Consider the following 17,786-nt stretch of genomic DNA (forward strand, 5'->3'; position numbering starts at 1 on the left):
TAATTGAACACCTTCTGGCGAGAAGGTTGCCACACGGAAAAAGGATCTTGTCGGGGATTGAGAAGAACGGATTTCGACGTGAATAGTGTAACATTGTTGCGAGGAGGGGGAAGAGGGGGGAGGGGGTTGAACGCACCATCCAGAAAACCGCGGGCTGTAATCTTTCCCCCAGGTACCGGGAATGAAACCCTCTTCAGAGAAGAGAATCGAAATACCACATTCGAAAACAGAAACGAGAGCTGTTCTTTTATTATTTGTCGACGATCGAGGTCTACGACTCGCGATGCGAGAATGGATCCATTAGCTAATTTCGATTCGATCGACTCACTATCGGAGTTGATCATATTCTTCTTTGGATAAATATTTCGAGTAATGAATAGAGGATGAAGAACACTTTATTCGTGGTTGAATGGAAATTCGATTTGGAATTGAAATTATGGAATCATAGTGTAAATTCGTTGATTTCATTGTGAACACTTTATGAATGGTTACATATACAATTATCACAATTATTAGAACTGTCTGAAACGTTGCTGTTATTACATTTATGACAACTGTCACACGTATCACAATCAGCATTAAAAACCATCGCAATTGCCTCATTATCACAACCATTATAATTATTACAATTATCATAATTACCACAATCATCACAATCAACACATTATCAAAACATTATTAAAAAATTGCTTACTTGACAATTGCAGTTAGTTATTCGTTCACAAACCAACCAAAAGAAAATGTAATGTATGGCACTAATTTATTACAAGTGCCTTGGAAATAAGCGAGATAAATTGAAGCATAAAAAATATACATATCGAATTGAGTAACCTACTCCTTTTCGAAGTCGGTTAATAAGAACTGCCAGGTAGAATAACACCAAATCAGAAGTATTGAAAGGTATTTCGAATAATTTCCAATATTTACTCTACCACAAGTTGTTCTCAAGTACCGTTTGAAACCTACCCTTCAAGTTTGAAGCATTAATTATGAACACGAGTTCCCCGATGGGTCAGCTAATATTTAAATAAGCTTCTGCCCTGTGGTAGAGTTTCAAATGCTGAAAATGATGACGTACAGCTTCGGGTGCTCTCAGTTAATAATTTATAAGATATTTAATGTCAAAGTTTCGGAAGGTATTTACATGATGTAAATACTTTGCTGGCCAAATGTCTTTTTGTTTGATCTATTTATAAAATTACATTCAATATATTTTTCCATTATTTTTATCTATCAGACAAATCCGACAAGCAAATGGTATATAGCAAATCAATTTGTCTACGTCTAGCATGCAACTGGTCCGTGTCGAACTAGTTCTCAATTATGTAGGACGTATAACAACTGTTACTGAATCTCGCTCGTTGACCATGATGCAACCAGTGTTTTACATATTTTGTGTTTCGCCAATTGTATCCTATTTTGTTACGGTGCATCTTCATTATATCGACGTTTTACCTTAGAAACTTTAGTACTTGAGGGCTTACACATTAAACATTAATGGACCAAAAATTTCAGAAATGTTCTCAATGGGTAACAATATCCTTTACATGTAATCAAATGTAACACTTGTCAAAAAGTACAGAACAAGTGCTTAATTAAAAGAATCAACTGTGTAATTAGCGTCGAAGAAATCCCAATAACAAAAGACATTCTTTAATCGAAAAATTTCACGTTGCACACGACATTAAATGAGAAAGGGACAATAAAAGAAAGAAGGGTGGAAGTTGACGTCCAGAAGGGACAGGAAAAGGTATGAGAAGGGGTTCGATAGCGACGGAAATCGCAATCACGTCGGATCGTAAAGGAATCGCTAACATTTCCGTTATCTGACTAAATTCAGATTCAGATTTCGCAGGAATGGGAGAGGGCGGGATAGAATATGGTTTTAAGCGATAATAACGAGGCGGGTGAAAGTAGCGATAAAGGAACAACCGTGGAAAGTAAATTCCGTACCAGTCCGATGATGAATAAATTTCAACTTGGAGAAGAATACTTTAATTCCAGAACTCCTAATTTCGCGTAAAACTTTAAATCTGTTACGGATTGAACGAAGAAATTATTGCGAATGAACGATTCTCTGTCTTATTATTACTCCTGTTTGATCACGTGTTTCTATTCAGTTTGTTTTGTTGCACTACACAGTATAATAAAATAAAAAATCATGAATTGCATAACTTTAAATATTTTCATTTTGAATAATAATTGTTGTACATAATGCAAATTTCAAAAGCATTTTTCTTCAAAGTTATACAATTTTAATTAAAAATATTTTCTCAAATTAAGTTTCCTTTCGTTTCCATATTTTACGTCTATGTGATATAATTTTTAGAAAAATACGTCTCATAATTAATTTAAAAATCTGAAACATTTAAGTCGAAAACGTTACAATATATTTAACAATTGGATGGACTATCAAATAATTTAGATGTTTTAATCATTATGAACTATTGATATTGCTGAAGTAATTTACTCTCATCTGCGCAATACATTGTTTTATATACAGCTAAATAAAAAAAAAACACAAATGTCCAAAATACTACAATCATTTATCATTTTCGATTAAAGGGAGAAAAATAATTCCATCTACAAGTTCCCTTTAATACACTACAGCAAATTGTTCAATACCATAGATACTTTTGCGATGTACAGCCAAGTATATCGAAGTTATTAAATATAAATTAATTTCGCGCGGAAGATGCATTTCACAAGGGATTACAAAAAGAATCTTCAACTCGAAAGTTGGAACGCAACGACGTACTTTCAAATCAACGCGAATATCAATTTAACTTCCTCGAAGTAAGGTTCCAAACTTCAATTACACGAAAGAGTATCCTCTGATCGGTTTGAAGTTAATTCAGTTAAATGTAAAGTTACAAGTAACAAAGTAAACGAAGCAACTCGACGCGACGTGTGCCATTAAGCTTTTCGGTAACACTTTACAAAGGGCACGCTTCGCACGCACGAAAAACGGTGAATTATCTTCGAGGCTCCATTTAAAGCGCCTCAAAAGACCGTTTTAGCCCCGAATAAAGAAATATGTAAATAGGGGAGGAAATTTTGAATGAACCATAACCTCACAGACGAGCTTAAATGTAATTAATATCGCATTGCTCTACCTTTCATCCCCTTTCCTTCCTTCCTTTCCGACAACGGGCCTTCCTTCCTTTTCCACCCCTCTTTCGACGAAGGATTGGTGCATCAGGGTGGTTTTACCACGGCGTTAACTCAATATCTTCGTCATCACGCTACGATCTATTCCTTTCATCCCTTTTCTGTCTCGACACTGAGGCAAATACTTGAATTATATCGTTGATAAAGTGGAATTCCACTCCATCCTCGAAATTGCGAGACTAATACTCCATACATATTTATCGGTCTGAGTGCGGAGGGTAAAATAATAATCTCCGGTCGAATCTGTTTGCTAGAAATTTGCAATGCGACTTTTGCACGAATATACTTCATTTTATTGTTTATGTGAGGTGAGTAGTTCAGTTCGTACACTTTCTTCATTGCAAATAGAAATTCAATCAAAATGGCATTACTTACTTTTGATATAGTTATTGTTTTTCTATTATTTGCAATATTTTACCATACCTCAAAAATATATAATATAATACATAGATGTTAATTTTATGAATCAAATTATAATTTTTAATTGAATGAAAATAGTTTTTACACACCACTTTCATTTTTATCAAATACTTTTAAGGTAAATGTAAAAGCTTTTCAGGGCGACTAAATGTGCTTCGTTGCTTTCGATCATTTTTGAAATTTCAAACTATAGTGGCAAAACAAACTTCTTCCAATGAAAGCAATGAAACGTCACATTTATAAAAATAATACATTATCTATATCTTCTTTAAGCTTACAAGCCTATTGTACGAAGCATCCAATCTTCCAATTCAACCAGAACGATTTTTCCTCTAAATTGGTTAATCTCAAAATTTATCAAAATCCCTTGTCACTGTACCGCTTAACAAATGCAGGTCGATAATCGATCAAAATGTATCCGATTTATTTGTTAGAGATATTAAAATTTCATAAAATGTCGAACTCGACCCAATTCAGGCAACATTTAGGTCTCGACATCCACGAAACGTATTTAAAAAATAAGAAAACACTGTAAAAGCCTTTCGAAGAGTTGGTATCACAACAGCCCTCTCGACGCGTTTCACAAAATTCTAAAGGGAAACTTTCCTTTGTTTCACAGGTGGACAATCGAGTAACGTAAGCGGAATAACTCTGCGCCCGTAAACATTCCCCGGATGAACAAAATCCGCCATAATAATCTCGTTAAAAATTTCGCTGTGTTGCAACGTGCGTCAGATCCGTTCGTACATCTTTAATTACGCAGCATTTCGTGCAGCAGTGGAAAAGTGTGCGACACGGTGTTTCGTTACATAATTAACGGTGTTCCCCCATAAAAACGGTCTAATTAACGCGTCTGTTGTTCCGTTATAATGCCGAGTCCTTGGAAGACAACAACGATATCTGGAACCATGGCATTAAAACTCGGCAAGAATCGTGTATCCAGCGGGATTCGAGGTAGAAAGAAAGAATCTGGGACAGATATAAATTATCCGAGCTTCAGCTTGCGCGACTCTATCAGCAAATAAACATTTCCTGCCTTTTACTTCTATCTGACTAGGATAAGATTGACCGAAAACGATAATGCAAAGTACATGCAAGGAAATCGTCGAGGATCTTTCGTGGGATGATCCCGTTTTCGAAGAGGACGTTGTGGTCTATGTCAAAGAAAAACTTCTCGATCGCATTTTCTACAAAAGTAGCGGATATAAATTTATTAAAACTTTAAGGTAATTATTGTTAGAGGTTTCACCATTTTTTAAATGTTTTGCGAAAGCCCAATGGCAATATGACAAGAATGTATCTACTAAAAGTAACCACTCAGGTCATAAATAATGATTTTATTGTGTAAACATAATTTGTGAGGTTCGTTAATTTTAAAATGTTTCTCGTTTCCCTATTAGGCGAAACAAAATGTTTCTTCTATTTTCATATATGCTACTTAACTGCGAATCCGAAATTGTACTACCATAGTTTATTCTTTCAAAGCTGTACTGAATCTAATTAATTATACCCCGTGGCATACCGTAGACATGGAAATTCATTCAAACACAAGCGTGTAGCGAAACAAGTTTTTAACAATCCACCTACCGCTTTACGTGAATTCTTCGTTCATCGCGAGAACTCACAAAGGAGTTTTCACAGCGTCGCGTATGAAACACGAGTAAAATATGACGCACGTACTCGGAAATACAGAGTTTGCGTCGTCGTGCGAGATCTCTAATCCTTTGTAAAGTGTCCACGTCGAACAAACCTGGGACATTCGTCTCGAAGATCACTGTATTGTAACCTGTGATGAAACTTCGATCGCTCCGATATCTGTAATTTATCTCGCTGATTCTCAAAGTACTCTGTGAACTACAGCTATCGAAGACCAGGGAAAGCAGCACGATGAATCCAGATCACATTGTTTTGACCAGTTTTAAATCTAGGATTAATTCTACTGACTTTTGTTTCTGTGGTCATTTGAGGTCCTTAAACAATCCTAAACTCTATCAAACTTGACTTACTGAAATAAATTGTACTATTTTTGGAAAAATATAAGGTCTGCTTAAAGTGAGTAGAAGTGTTGAAGAAGTAGAAAAGCTATATCTAAGTGACTATATAATGGGAACAATTAACTAGGTATTTACCAACTAGACATTTGGTTTTTAGTAAGAAAAATCTTGTGTTGCTTACTACTTGATACAGAGAGTATAAAAAGTGTAGTATAGAAAACTAAGCATAGAAAATGTGGCGAATATATCATTTTATGAGCCTACGTGATACTTAAAACGCCATAATTAAATATTAACTGAATTTTGGTTTAATGTTGCCTTAACACGTTTAAAGGGAACGTCATCAAAAATACACCGAAGTACGTGTAAAAAAGATTGTAATATAAATATCTATAAAAATTTATGCGTGCAACGAGCCTCCATGAAAATTTCTGATGAGATATTATGGCATTACGTATGTGCGTATACGCGAGAAATTCTCACCACTGGAACGGCTGCAGGCTGCAGGGAAATACAATTACGAGGCAACAGCTGTCCATCAGGGCCAATTTATCTATGAAATCCGCCGATAACTAGTGATTATCATTATTCATCGTTGACGAGCTCTTCTACGCGTGCACCGTTCCCGATACAATCTAGAAAATTATTCAACTTTTCCATCACCGTCGTCGTGAAATTGAAATATTTTACAGACACGATTCACGCGAATCTTTTGGGATTACGATTCGTTTCGCAGACTGTTTTAACGCAAAGCAAATAGGAAAAACGTTTCGGCAGAATTTTGCAACCGTGACAAGAAAAAAATATTCTTGTCTTTCATGTTAATAACTGCGACACATATGGGAAATTTAAATACACGGAATACATAGTTCAACAGTACAACCTTATCATAAAATTCTATTTCTTGTTTATTCTATTTTGTTTTTTGTCAACGTGTTGAATAGAATGCTAAACAGAGCTAATTTATTTATACCAAACACAGAAAGACTGCAGTTCGATATGAAATAAACTTTTGATTGTTCTCCCCAGTTGATATGTGATAAATCTGGGGGAGGATTTCATTACTCATCCATTCGCTAGTTCCACTTTTAGAGCTGTCAATCGAGCAATCGCTATCCATTTCCAGTGACAATATCACTTTATATAAAGATGATGAATACGCGAACAGTAAAGGAAATATATCAAGAAAAAATGGCTTGAGAATCAATGCCACACAGATTTTAAAATAAGACAAATAGGGAGCGAGAAAGAAGAAGTGGATGGCAGAGAAGGTTTCTTGAATAAACCAGCGTCTGAATTGGATCACAAGTTTCTAAAAGGAGATACGAATAATTTAAGATATCTAGCTACACCGTGGCGAGTTATATTAAACAGCAAGGGTAACATAGAATACAGTTATATATTACTTTGAAGTGTCAAAATCCAAATTCAGTAACGAATCGAAGTCAGAAGCTCCATACCAAACAGACGAAATCTTTAGATAAATTGTAAACATGAAAAAGTTTCATTTTGTCATTACCTATTCGAGTGACACGCCTCTTAGAATTTCAAAAGGTTAAGCGTCGACTACATTTCTCTCTATCCGCGCCTTCAACCTACCCTCTCGCAGTCGCAAGATTTACAATCACCACCGAGTCCCAGCCATTCCCAAAATAAAAGAATACCGACCACTTTGGAACATTCGACTTCGTTATTCATAGCCTGGGGAAACCGTGGATCATCGGAACAACAGAAGAATGTTCCGATGACGTTCGGTCTCTTTCTTTCCTTTCGTCGATGAATCTGTTCCGAACAGTTAGTCGACGCGAAGTTCGTCGGAATTCAGATTTAATTTAATTAGAGTAAGAGAGCGGTGGCGGAGGAGGTGAGAAGGGGGAACTTCTGCGCGAATTTTTTCGCTGTTCGATCCACGCGTGCCAAGTCCACCGCGAATATTGAATTCCGTGCGTCGTGCCGCGACCCGGTTCTTCTATATTCCCCCACCCCCCCCCCTGGCTGGTTCCTTAATCAAACGGAAATTACTCGTGTCGAGAGTTGTCACCGGATGCTCGTGAGCTTGCGAATCTGGACGTACCGGGAGAAAAAAGTTTTCAATCGGAATGCGGTAAATCGAATCACGTTCGCCGCTCAAGTGGGAGTTCGAGGGTCGCCGGCGGACTGGTTGTGTTTCCACCTGAGCACCCTTCATCATGAGCCGTCCACCTGGAAACAAAGTGACGACGCGAAGTGCCAGACTCCCCGCCATCGAATCGATTATACGAATTTCTCCTCTGCGCTGTTTTCCGCTGTTCGCCGCTATTAGCGCGAATTGATTCACGGAATTAGTTCGGTGTTTTTCGGATCGGTGGCAGGGGTGAATAATAGAAGTTTCTGACAGCTGCTGTTGCAACCGACACCTAGAACCCGTAGAGGGGACCAATCGCGTAGAAAACGAGGTCCGGTGGATTGGGAATGATTAAAAATTGCAATTAGGATTCGGAACCAAGCAGAAATAGGAGGAAAGTGACCAAAGTGGAAACCTTAATTCCTTTTTCTTGTTTAAGTTTCTTAAAATCAACGATAAAATAAAATGTGTTTCTTTAGTCGTATTTTCCAGCACGGATACCAATGCACCCATTTAATTAATATAATAAAAGGTCTATTTTAAAGGTGCACTTACTCTATTTCTGTCAGCACAAAGTTGTTTCATAGAACAATACAAATAAATATTTATAGTCTTTCTATTCAGTGTAAAAACCAATGCATGCTGTTAATTAATATAACAAAAACGTCCACTAAAATCTAGTAAAATACGAAGGAACATCTACCAACCCAAGGACACAAATGGAAGCTATAAATTCAATTCATCGACTCCTCATCAGACACGCACAATCCCTCGATGCTAAAACTCTACAACGTTCCATTTCAGCAATTCGAAAAATTCACGAGGAATACGTCGTGCTAGGGGTCGATTTGAATTTAATTAACTGAACCATAGGCAATTTGGCAAGATGCTCGCATTATAGAAGCTGCCGTTAATCGGATGAAGTCTGCGGTTTACGTAGGAGCGGTAGATATCACGATGCTATGAAATGTCTTGTGATCTCGTGAGTGTTCTTCCTCCTTTTCACCCTCTCCTGAAGCCCTTCGCCCGTCCCCTATCCTGTCCCGCCGTCTTCCACGCAAGTATTTGACTTTCAAATAGCACCTAGGCACTGTCGATATAGCACGTTATAACCGAGCACTCCATTTCGAGAAGCAATTCCACTACCTGACGAATAGCCATTACTTCGGACTAACGATAACTCGATTCACGCCTGGAACGCTACATTTTTCGAGAGCCAGGAGAAAATTTCGTCTCCACTGACGAACATTCAATTCGTGGCCGATTATCAACTTTTCAGTACCTTTAGCGTTCGCGTCTTCTAGAAACGACGCTATTTAAGGTTGAATATAACGTAAATGAAGAAGGAGAGCGATGGTTTCCCTTCTGGACGATGATTTTCTTGAATATCATATTTTCCATTACGTTTCGACTGTATTCGCGAAGATAAAGAATATTAAAAATTTGTTTACTTTTTAATTAGCAATATCTTCTCATAATCAACATTTGAAATGTTTGTACTTTTAAGCAACTAGTTATCATGACTTGTGACTCTCACTTTAAAAAATTATAATTTTATATGTAATATTACATGTATTAAATTGTTCTAAGTTTAGACTAAAATATTTACGACGGAGGACTGAAATTAAATTGAACTGTGCACGTTTAAATATAATAATATTATTTATGTCAGTGCTGACCATTGTCATTTCTGTAGTATTAAACTAATCTCTGAAGAATGAATTTGATGGATTTGTCAAACAAATGACTTTAATCGAACTAAAACCGAACTGCTCGTGAAATGAAGTTTTCCGAAATTTCTTCGGGTAGTGGAAACATTTAAGATTCCAAACCTAATCCAATTTAAACTTAACACATTAACCACAGAACAAGTAGTTCTGGGTTTCTTGTCGACTAATGACGAATCGCAAGATTCGAGACGCTTTGTTTTTGTCTGTAAGATTAAAGAGTAAAGAAATGGAAGGTTAAATTAACTAATAGCCGATAATTCAAATGCTAATAACGAACACTGAAAAAATAGTAAGTAAATATAGCAAACATATCAATGTTTTATAAAGAACGATCAGAGAATTATCAATTTTCATTATGTAAACGTCTTAGTATTTTGTAAATTTTTTTTTTGCATCTCAAACTTGATTTAATTTTAACATTATATGAAAATTATTTGGCATATATCGTCGTTCTAATAGTTTTTTGTTGTAAATTCTCTTTCAATTTCGTAATTTCGAATTATTCCACCCTTTATTTCGTCTACGTTTCATCCATTTCTCGATTCAAAACCCTGTTTCGAACGGTCCATTCCGTATATCACATCTGACCCAAGACTCGTGGATACCTTGCGAATGAAATTTACATATCCAGGCGAAAATTCGCAGAACCTGCAATACACCCGCTAAAAACGGCGAACAACCGTCGATTCTATTACAGTCTCGATCACCCAACACGCCACCCCTCCCGAGGGACTGATCAAAGTAATCTGGAATTAATTAAAATTTTCCTGCGAGCGATTTGGAATTCCAGGTTCTCGCGGAAATCTGACAGCGACGTTGATTTAGAAGCTCAATAAAAATTCCGCAAGAACCAAGGGCGTGGATCGCGAATTACAATTCGCGCGACCCACCATCTCCCGAGGCCTCCTTTTTCATCAGAAACGATTAACAACGGGATATACATATTTATGCGTGGTAATTTTTCATTTTCCTCCTGTCCGATTTTTATCTTCGCCGATAAGCTAATGAATATTCATACGATTCCGGATAGCGACGCTCGTCCCGTTTAATATTTATTCGGTTTTAATATTTCTGCCCCGTGGTGTTCGCCCGTTCTCGAACGACGCGCGGCGAATTGTTTCCCTGGCCAATTCCGAGAGACTATAATCGCGGACAATTCGCGCATGTCACCGGCGTCAGGCCATTCTCTGACATAAGCGACGCGACAGGGAGGCGATCAAAGAAATTATCAGTCGACAATCGCCTCTAGGTACAATGGACAGGGCGCGGAAGAGGAGGGAAAGTGAATAATGTGTTTTGATATTGGATCAAACATAAAAAGAGGACATGTTGACGTTTGAACCACCCGGTGTGTGGCCCTCTTTAGAAGAACATCAAGCTGGGATGAATCTACCATGGAACTAATGAAGCTTTAGACATCTACGTTGAAGGGATCCCAAGGGCCCTTTATTTGTTAATTTTGTATTCTTTTGCGATTCAGAAGCATATAAAAAGTTATATTCGTTTTTAATTATGTATTGCGCAGAAACAATTCGCGCAGTCTCACATTTGCTGTGTATGAAAATATTCGCCAACCTGTATCATTAAGAAGTGGATCATTTACTATAGCCACTATGTTTATGAAAAAACCTTCTAAAATAAAAGAAATCGTTAGATAAGTGTTCAAATTGTGTCGAGACGTTTATGCAACTACTCTCTCAAATTTAATTTTATTCTTTTTTTTTTTTTACTACGGGGCATCTTTTATTCGGGTCTCGGCCAAAGTTTCATACGCGTAATTTTCCAGAAGGTGGAGCGGCTCGTTTGCCTGCTGTTACACCGCCACTCGACGCGGATGCGTTGCAAAATTCGCGATACGCGGAATTCTTAAACGAATTTAACAATGGGCGCGCGTGGTACACGATGCACCGCGACATTAAGCGGGACAGTGTGCACGGCCAGGTGTTCCACGAGCACCAAACTGCATCAACGTTTCCGCGGTGAACGTTTCGACCGCGGCCAACTCAGCTGGCGCGCGAAAAAAAAGAAATTTCCATCCGAAGGAAGCTCGTTCTTGCGAATTCGTGTATAATCTTCTCGCGGCGAAACAGTGAAATTCGTACGTTAAATATAATAAATGAGACTATAATGGACGTGTTCGTCTAATGTATGCTTCTAACTCGGTTTAGATAATATGAGTTTTGTTTTGGACCACGATAACGTAGTTGAGTAAGAATCTCTTTATTTCGTTTTAAAGAAATTATTTTGTATACGTTATAAATATGTAATAATTAATAAGTGTATCGATAATGTATTATAAGGATATACGTTATATTAATATATGTAATAAACTATTAGATATTATCTGTATTACTTTCAGATTCTCAATATGTACATTTCTTTTATGGTGTAACTTCTACGATCACTGCTACATATCTATGTAATTATAAGAGAATATAAAGTTTACATACACCTAACCTTTCTTTAGTTCGTATATTTTTATGTTTTAAACTACAAATGCATTAAATTTAGCCTGATTGTTCTACACGAATCATGTAGACATAAGTTGGGAGCAGAGGGTTCAAACATATTAACAAGCAAATAATATTAAATGGATTCTGCTAAACGTAAGTGGTAGAAAAATTAAGAAGGGGTGAAATTAAATAAAGACTTACTTGTAACATAAGTGAAGGTTCAAGTTATACAATTACTCGTAAGCGAGTACTCTGAAAAACAAAAATATATGAAGATGTCAGATAAAATGTAAAAAATTTAATTATATATTTGAAGTAAATATAATTGCTAAAAGAGTTACAAACGAATTATAATTGCTTGGTGTACGCAAATTTTGTTTCTTTCAAAAGAATAAATAGAAACATTTAAATCTTACGTTGTTTTTTAAAACTATTACCATTGACAAATTCGAGGGAAATTCGAAACACTGAATTGAAAACTTTATTATTTTCTAATATGATACCAATCGGAATTTGACAGCCTTAAAAAAGCAAAATTGATTGTTTTAGATATGATATAGAGAACGAAAATCAATATTCGACGTATTTCTACGCAAGTTCGCAAACCCCTGAAATCTTCTTACGAAGCCTAAGTTAAGAACCACTGCCTTATGCAAAACTTTCCCTCAGGTGCTGTATTCATCCCTGAAGTAGGTCACGCATATCATCTTACCACCCTGTATACACAGTAAACTGCCCTCCTTAGATTAATTGTCTTAACTAACACTTTCGAATATCTGAGAAAAACGAAGTTTTAGCATTTTCTTTGCACCGTATTTGCTTTTCTTCGTTCAATTAAAAAAATTTGGTTGTTACTTTATAATAGGGTAAATGATATACGAATGATTCATGTACGAAGAATTAAATGCCTTATCTAAGACATTTTAACTTTATTAAGAAAGTGAAGAAAGACATTTCAACATAACAAACAATTTCAATTATGTTCATAATTTAACTAAAAGTAAAAGAACTAAAACATAACTCTAAGCATCTCCGTCAATTATTATCAGAATCTATCATGGATGTTTAAGAAACAATAAAAATAATTTTTCTCTTTTTAAAACAAAATATAAAATGCAGTATGTAGCAACGAAAATTCAGTAAAACATGCAAACTCACCAGAACTTTTACCATGTATACTCTCCAGATCTAAAAGTCAGTCCAGTTGACTCGGTAGCCAGGCAGCTCAGAATTGCCAAGCGCAAAGCGTCGCGAGCTTCACCTGAAACATTTTTGCACGGGTTAATGGGAAACCATCTGGCTGTTTGCTGGGCAAATATAGCGGTTAAAAAATTGATTTACGCACACACAGTTTTCTTTAAAGACCTTTCTGCTTTAGAGTAGTATATTAATACAAAATAAGAAACTTTGAAGTGTCATATCTCGGCATAGAATCGTCCGATTTGATTCTAACAAAACGCAAATTGAAGGGCAGAATTTCTCCTATTTAATAAATGTTTATCATGACTGTTAGATATTCTAAAACACTTGTTATTTAATGTTTATTATTTATTTTTTAAACATTGTTCCTTTTGAACGATTTTCATGAAACTTGGTATATAGGGGTTTTCGAGTGCGCTGATTTCAAATCTGAACTCCATATGGCGAAAAAAATGAAAAGTAACCTAATGTTACAACAAATTAAGCTTACTACGTTCAGCTCATCTAATATGTTGGGACGTCTATTAACAGTGGAAGTTATTTGATACGTATTTCGATACTTGTCTTAACTAACCCAGGACCCATATGGTAGACTTCCATAAATATCACGCTATGACAAAGTAGAAAATGTGAAATTCAATAGTTGATTTCTACAACAACATTAAAAATACTAAAAAATATAAATAAAATTTGAATTACGACCGTGCATTAATTTTCATAAACGGTAACCCATAAACAGCTAAATATTGGCAAAAAGTCACAATACAAAACCGGCTAGAGTGGAAAGAGTTAAGAAAAGTAACAATCCCGTACTTTTTTTCATCCACTGTATCTTAGGACAACAGAGGGAAAAGAGTCATCTGAAGCTGCGCGGAGAACGGCTTCGGAAAATTGGGTTATATAAATATCCTTCGGAGGCGTTGGAACGCCACGGCGACTGAACCGGAAGGCTTAGCCTTTTTAGCGCGAGTACGTACAATAGTAATTAAGATTCGCATTAGGTCCGCGTACCGGCGTGCTTTTAATTATCCAGCGCATTCATCCGCGCGGCCTAACGAAGTAGCGAAACCGCCTGTTGCCGATGCAGTCTCTGGCAAGGTTAACGAAGTTTCGACCAAGAAAGAACGAGAGAAGTAAAGCGCGCCCACCGTCTATTGGATTCCGGCAGCAACTTGTCGTGCGAAAACGTGGTCTCGAGTCGCGTGCACCAATGTAACCCGGATCTTCGTCTCTTTTCCGAGGCCCTTAGGGATCGTTCTTTTGTTCCGTGATTCTGTCCCTAATTTCGTGTTGACGCGCCTGGGGTACGAGATAACGAGACCACGTGTCCGTGTCATGGATTTTACAAAATCCCCTTTATGCCCGAGCATCGTAACTCCGCGATTCCTGACCGCGACGCTCCCACACTTTCCTCGATGAAATTTATAACGTGGAATAAAGTGATAGCCTGTCTAATGTTTTTATTTATATTTAAACAGTATTGTTTTACTTCGAGATTATTAATAGCGTGAAATTATAATTATCTTTGCGGATTTGAGAAATATATGCTAAACATAACTAAAAGTTATATGCACCCATGCAAAACGAAATATTCATTATATTTAATACATATGTTTTAAAATATATTATGTATAAAAAGTAGTAAAAAGTATTAAAAAGTATAATCCATAGCACATACGTATGGAAATTAAATGTAAAAAGATTTCAGAGAAAGTACCTAGAAAATTAAAAAACATAAGAGTAAGAATAAAGAAGGAATCAAAAAGTGTATCATTTCTCTATTTTTATGATAAAGGTTAAGCTGAAATTATAATCAAAACTAGAAATAAGAAGAAATTAGTAGATTGTAGAAAATACGCAAAGTATTACAAAAGAAAGAACTGTTCAATAATATCTAACACTCTACAAAGTAGATCTTGCCACAAGTGCGACAATATACTTGGTAAATCGAACCGTACTATTTTCTTTAGATTGAGCCATATATTTCTATTCAGAGAAATCAATACTCCATGTTATTCTACGTGTAGAACGTATATTGCAAGCCATTCGAAAAATCAATACTTCGCAAGCCATTTCGAATTTGTCAATTACGTAAACAGTGTGCAATATACGTCACTGAAAAATGTTAAATGTCTCATAAAGTATAGATTTGGTTAGAGGTTAATCCCATTCGTTAAATACGCGGTACGACGTGGAGAATTTATGTGGGAAGGAATATACGTGCAATTTTAAATAAATACTACGGTCGCATGTATATCGTTGCATTTGCAGAAAGAGTAACGTGATAACTAATTATATACTATTAAATTGTCCAACTGCTAAAATGTAAACCTATTACACTCCTGATACTCTGATCGCTATTTCTTATTATTTCGAAATTAGTAAATTACAATACTAATTATGGCAATACTCCCGTTACGCTGCTCGAAATGGAGATAACTCATTAGTCTAGCAGAGTCGTTCGTTGAACACGTGGTTAAGACAGATTGATATGCCAAACTTTCGACCTATCAGATACTCGTTATACACGATTAGTGCCAGATCCGTTACCAGCCACAATTAATCTACTGACGACCACTGATTCAATAATAAATATCGAATGCAAGCATCAACTACAAGAACTTTAAAAACTGAAAAAGCATATTCAATGAAATTAATCGTTTTGGAGTTTTGCCGAATGGCTTCCAATCTGATATAGTTTATGTAGTTTTATTTCTATATCTGAAAAAATAAAATTTACAATCTTGATGAATCATAATTCATTAGAATTTCTAATTCAAAATGTAAAATTTACAATACAATTATTCCTGAAGAGGAAAGAAATTTGATTTACATTGATCTTTATTAATCTTCACAGTCAGATGAGTGTTCTTTGCCGAGCCTCATTAGCAAAAATATTGTAATCGAGGAATAAATCTCAGATAATAATTACGCAACAGGTAACTAATTAAATTCATCTCAATTGCATAATTAATGAATCAAACATTCGTCTTTAACGTGCATTCAGGCGTATTTTTCATAACGCTCAGGTGAATATTGTGACTGCTGAAGTTGAAATTTATTAAATGTGTTAAATTTCTTCATAAGTCGCCTGATGAAATAAATAAATGATACATTCGATTGGAACTTCAATCAATTACACTCATGGAACTAACATGATGTTGTGTGATAATTTAAATAGTAATAAAGTACATAAACATATTTCAATAATAATAATATGAATTAGGATAAAAGTATGCAATAGGAAATTAAAAAGCATTTTTTACAGCAAAAGAACGCAAAACATAACATTAATCATAAATTCGCTCTAAGGATTTTTCAACGGCCCCATGTTTTTAGCGCTCCTCGTTACAAACGATAGAATTAATATTTCAAACCCACCGATAATTGCCTTCTCTTCCGAGTAGCCTCTTTTGCGTCATTTCTCCGCTGCGCACAACAATTAAACAAACTATTCAATTAATGTGCGTTGCATTAACATAACATCGGTCTTTCCCGAGCGACCTGGAATTTTATGCGAGCTGCGTCCGCGTCGCGCAAGCGAAGAAGGAACGAAAAAGTGAACAAAAAAATAAAGAAGGCTCCACGTTCGCTGTTACGTTCCCGTATTCCACAGTGTTAGCATTTTTGAGTTAATTACCGGCGCGGAACAAAAAAAAGGAATGAAAAAAAAAGGAGAAAGGGGAAATGCAGAATTAGTAGTTTCGTGAGTGAACAGCGGAAGTCCACTGCTACTCGTCTGTACATATGTACGGTACGTTCTATTAGATGTACAGCACCGAAATCGTGATACTCGACGAAATTCTAGTGTTTTTACGCTATGGACGAGCGACGAATTAAAATCTTCCGGCCCCCTGAACGCACGATGAAACAGAATCACTTAAAACGGTTCATTCTCCGGCAACGGAAAATGCTCCGTACGAACAAATGATGCTATGCAGTAAGAGATTTTGCGATGGGGTTCGTCGAAGCTTCGTATTTCGTGATTAACAGAGGAGGGAAGACTTGAACTTATCCCTCGTGTAACGCGGACGCGTTAAATCGCGTTAAATGTGATGGTTTTTCCAAAGGGGGATACGAGACTTTCGAGACTCGGGGGTCCAAACATGAAAGGTAAACTACAATAATTCAGTTATCAAAATGTTAATTTATTCTTGAATCTTTTCAATTTTAGGAAAATCTTTCTCAATTTATTTGATAATATTAGACAATTATTTTCAATAGTATATGAAATTTTTATATATTTAACAATATGTGTGAGGAAATTTATTTTAAATTTTGTATGACTAGGATGACGTTTCAAAAAATAGTGACCTTTGTTAAGGCAGTATGAGAGTATAATGTATAAAAAGAATTAGAAAGCATGAATATAAACTTTGTACATATTGTAGCCACGTTATAGTTGGAATTGTACAGAATTAATTAAGCTATTATAGAGTAAAATAACTTTTATTAGTGTATAGAATAATTCCCATTTCCAGAATTATTTAACACCCCGTCTACACATTTGTTATACAAGTATTCGCTATTCTAGAAAAGTTCATGCAAAATATCACAAAATTAAAAATATGTAGTACTGAATAAATGCTCTCTGGTTAAACATGTAAATCACAATGCATATTTTTCCTGTACAAATGAAACTTGCATGACACCAGCTTAAGCCCACCGCGAAGCAGCTTTCATTCCTTTCTAAGACATCTACGATCAATAAACG

At 36.0% G+C, this 17,786-nt stretch overlaps 1 protein-coding gene across 2 annotated transcripts in view; it reads right to left on the reverse strand.

Moving 5' to 3' along the window:
• LOC128874440 (uncharacterized) overlaps window positions 1–17,786 on the reverse strand; it is a 346,195-nt gene that overhangs the window by 159,895 nt on the left and 168,514 nt on the right. Inside the window, exons 4-5 of one of the 2 annotated variants that reach the window (XM_054119241.1) lie at window positions 13,031–13,133; window positions 12,074–12,124 (exon numbers count right to left, since the gene is read on the reverse strand). Coding sequence is in view for 1 of the 2 variants with exons in the window: in XM_054119240.1 (XP_053975215.1) it covers window positions 13,031–13,045 (15 nt within the window). In the remaining variant the exon portion in view is untranslated. The remainder of the gene's footprint in view (window positions 1–12,073; window positions 12,125–13,030; window positions 13,134–17,786) is intronic. The other variant, XM_054119240.1, reaches the window with a different exon arrangement.

This window comes from Hylaeus volcanicus, chromosome 3, assembly GCF_026283585.1.
Source record: "Hylaeus volcanicus isolate JK05 chromosome 3, UHH_iyHylVolc1.0_haploid, whole genome shotgun sequence".
NCBI lineage: Eukaryota > Metazoa > Arthropoda > Insecta > Hymenoptera > Colletidae > Hylaeus > Hylaeus volcanicus.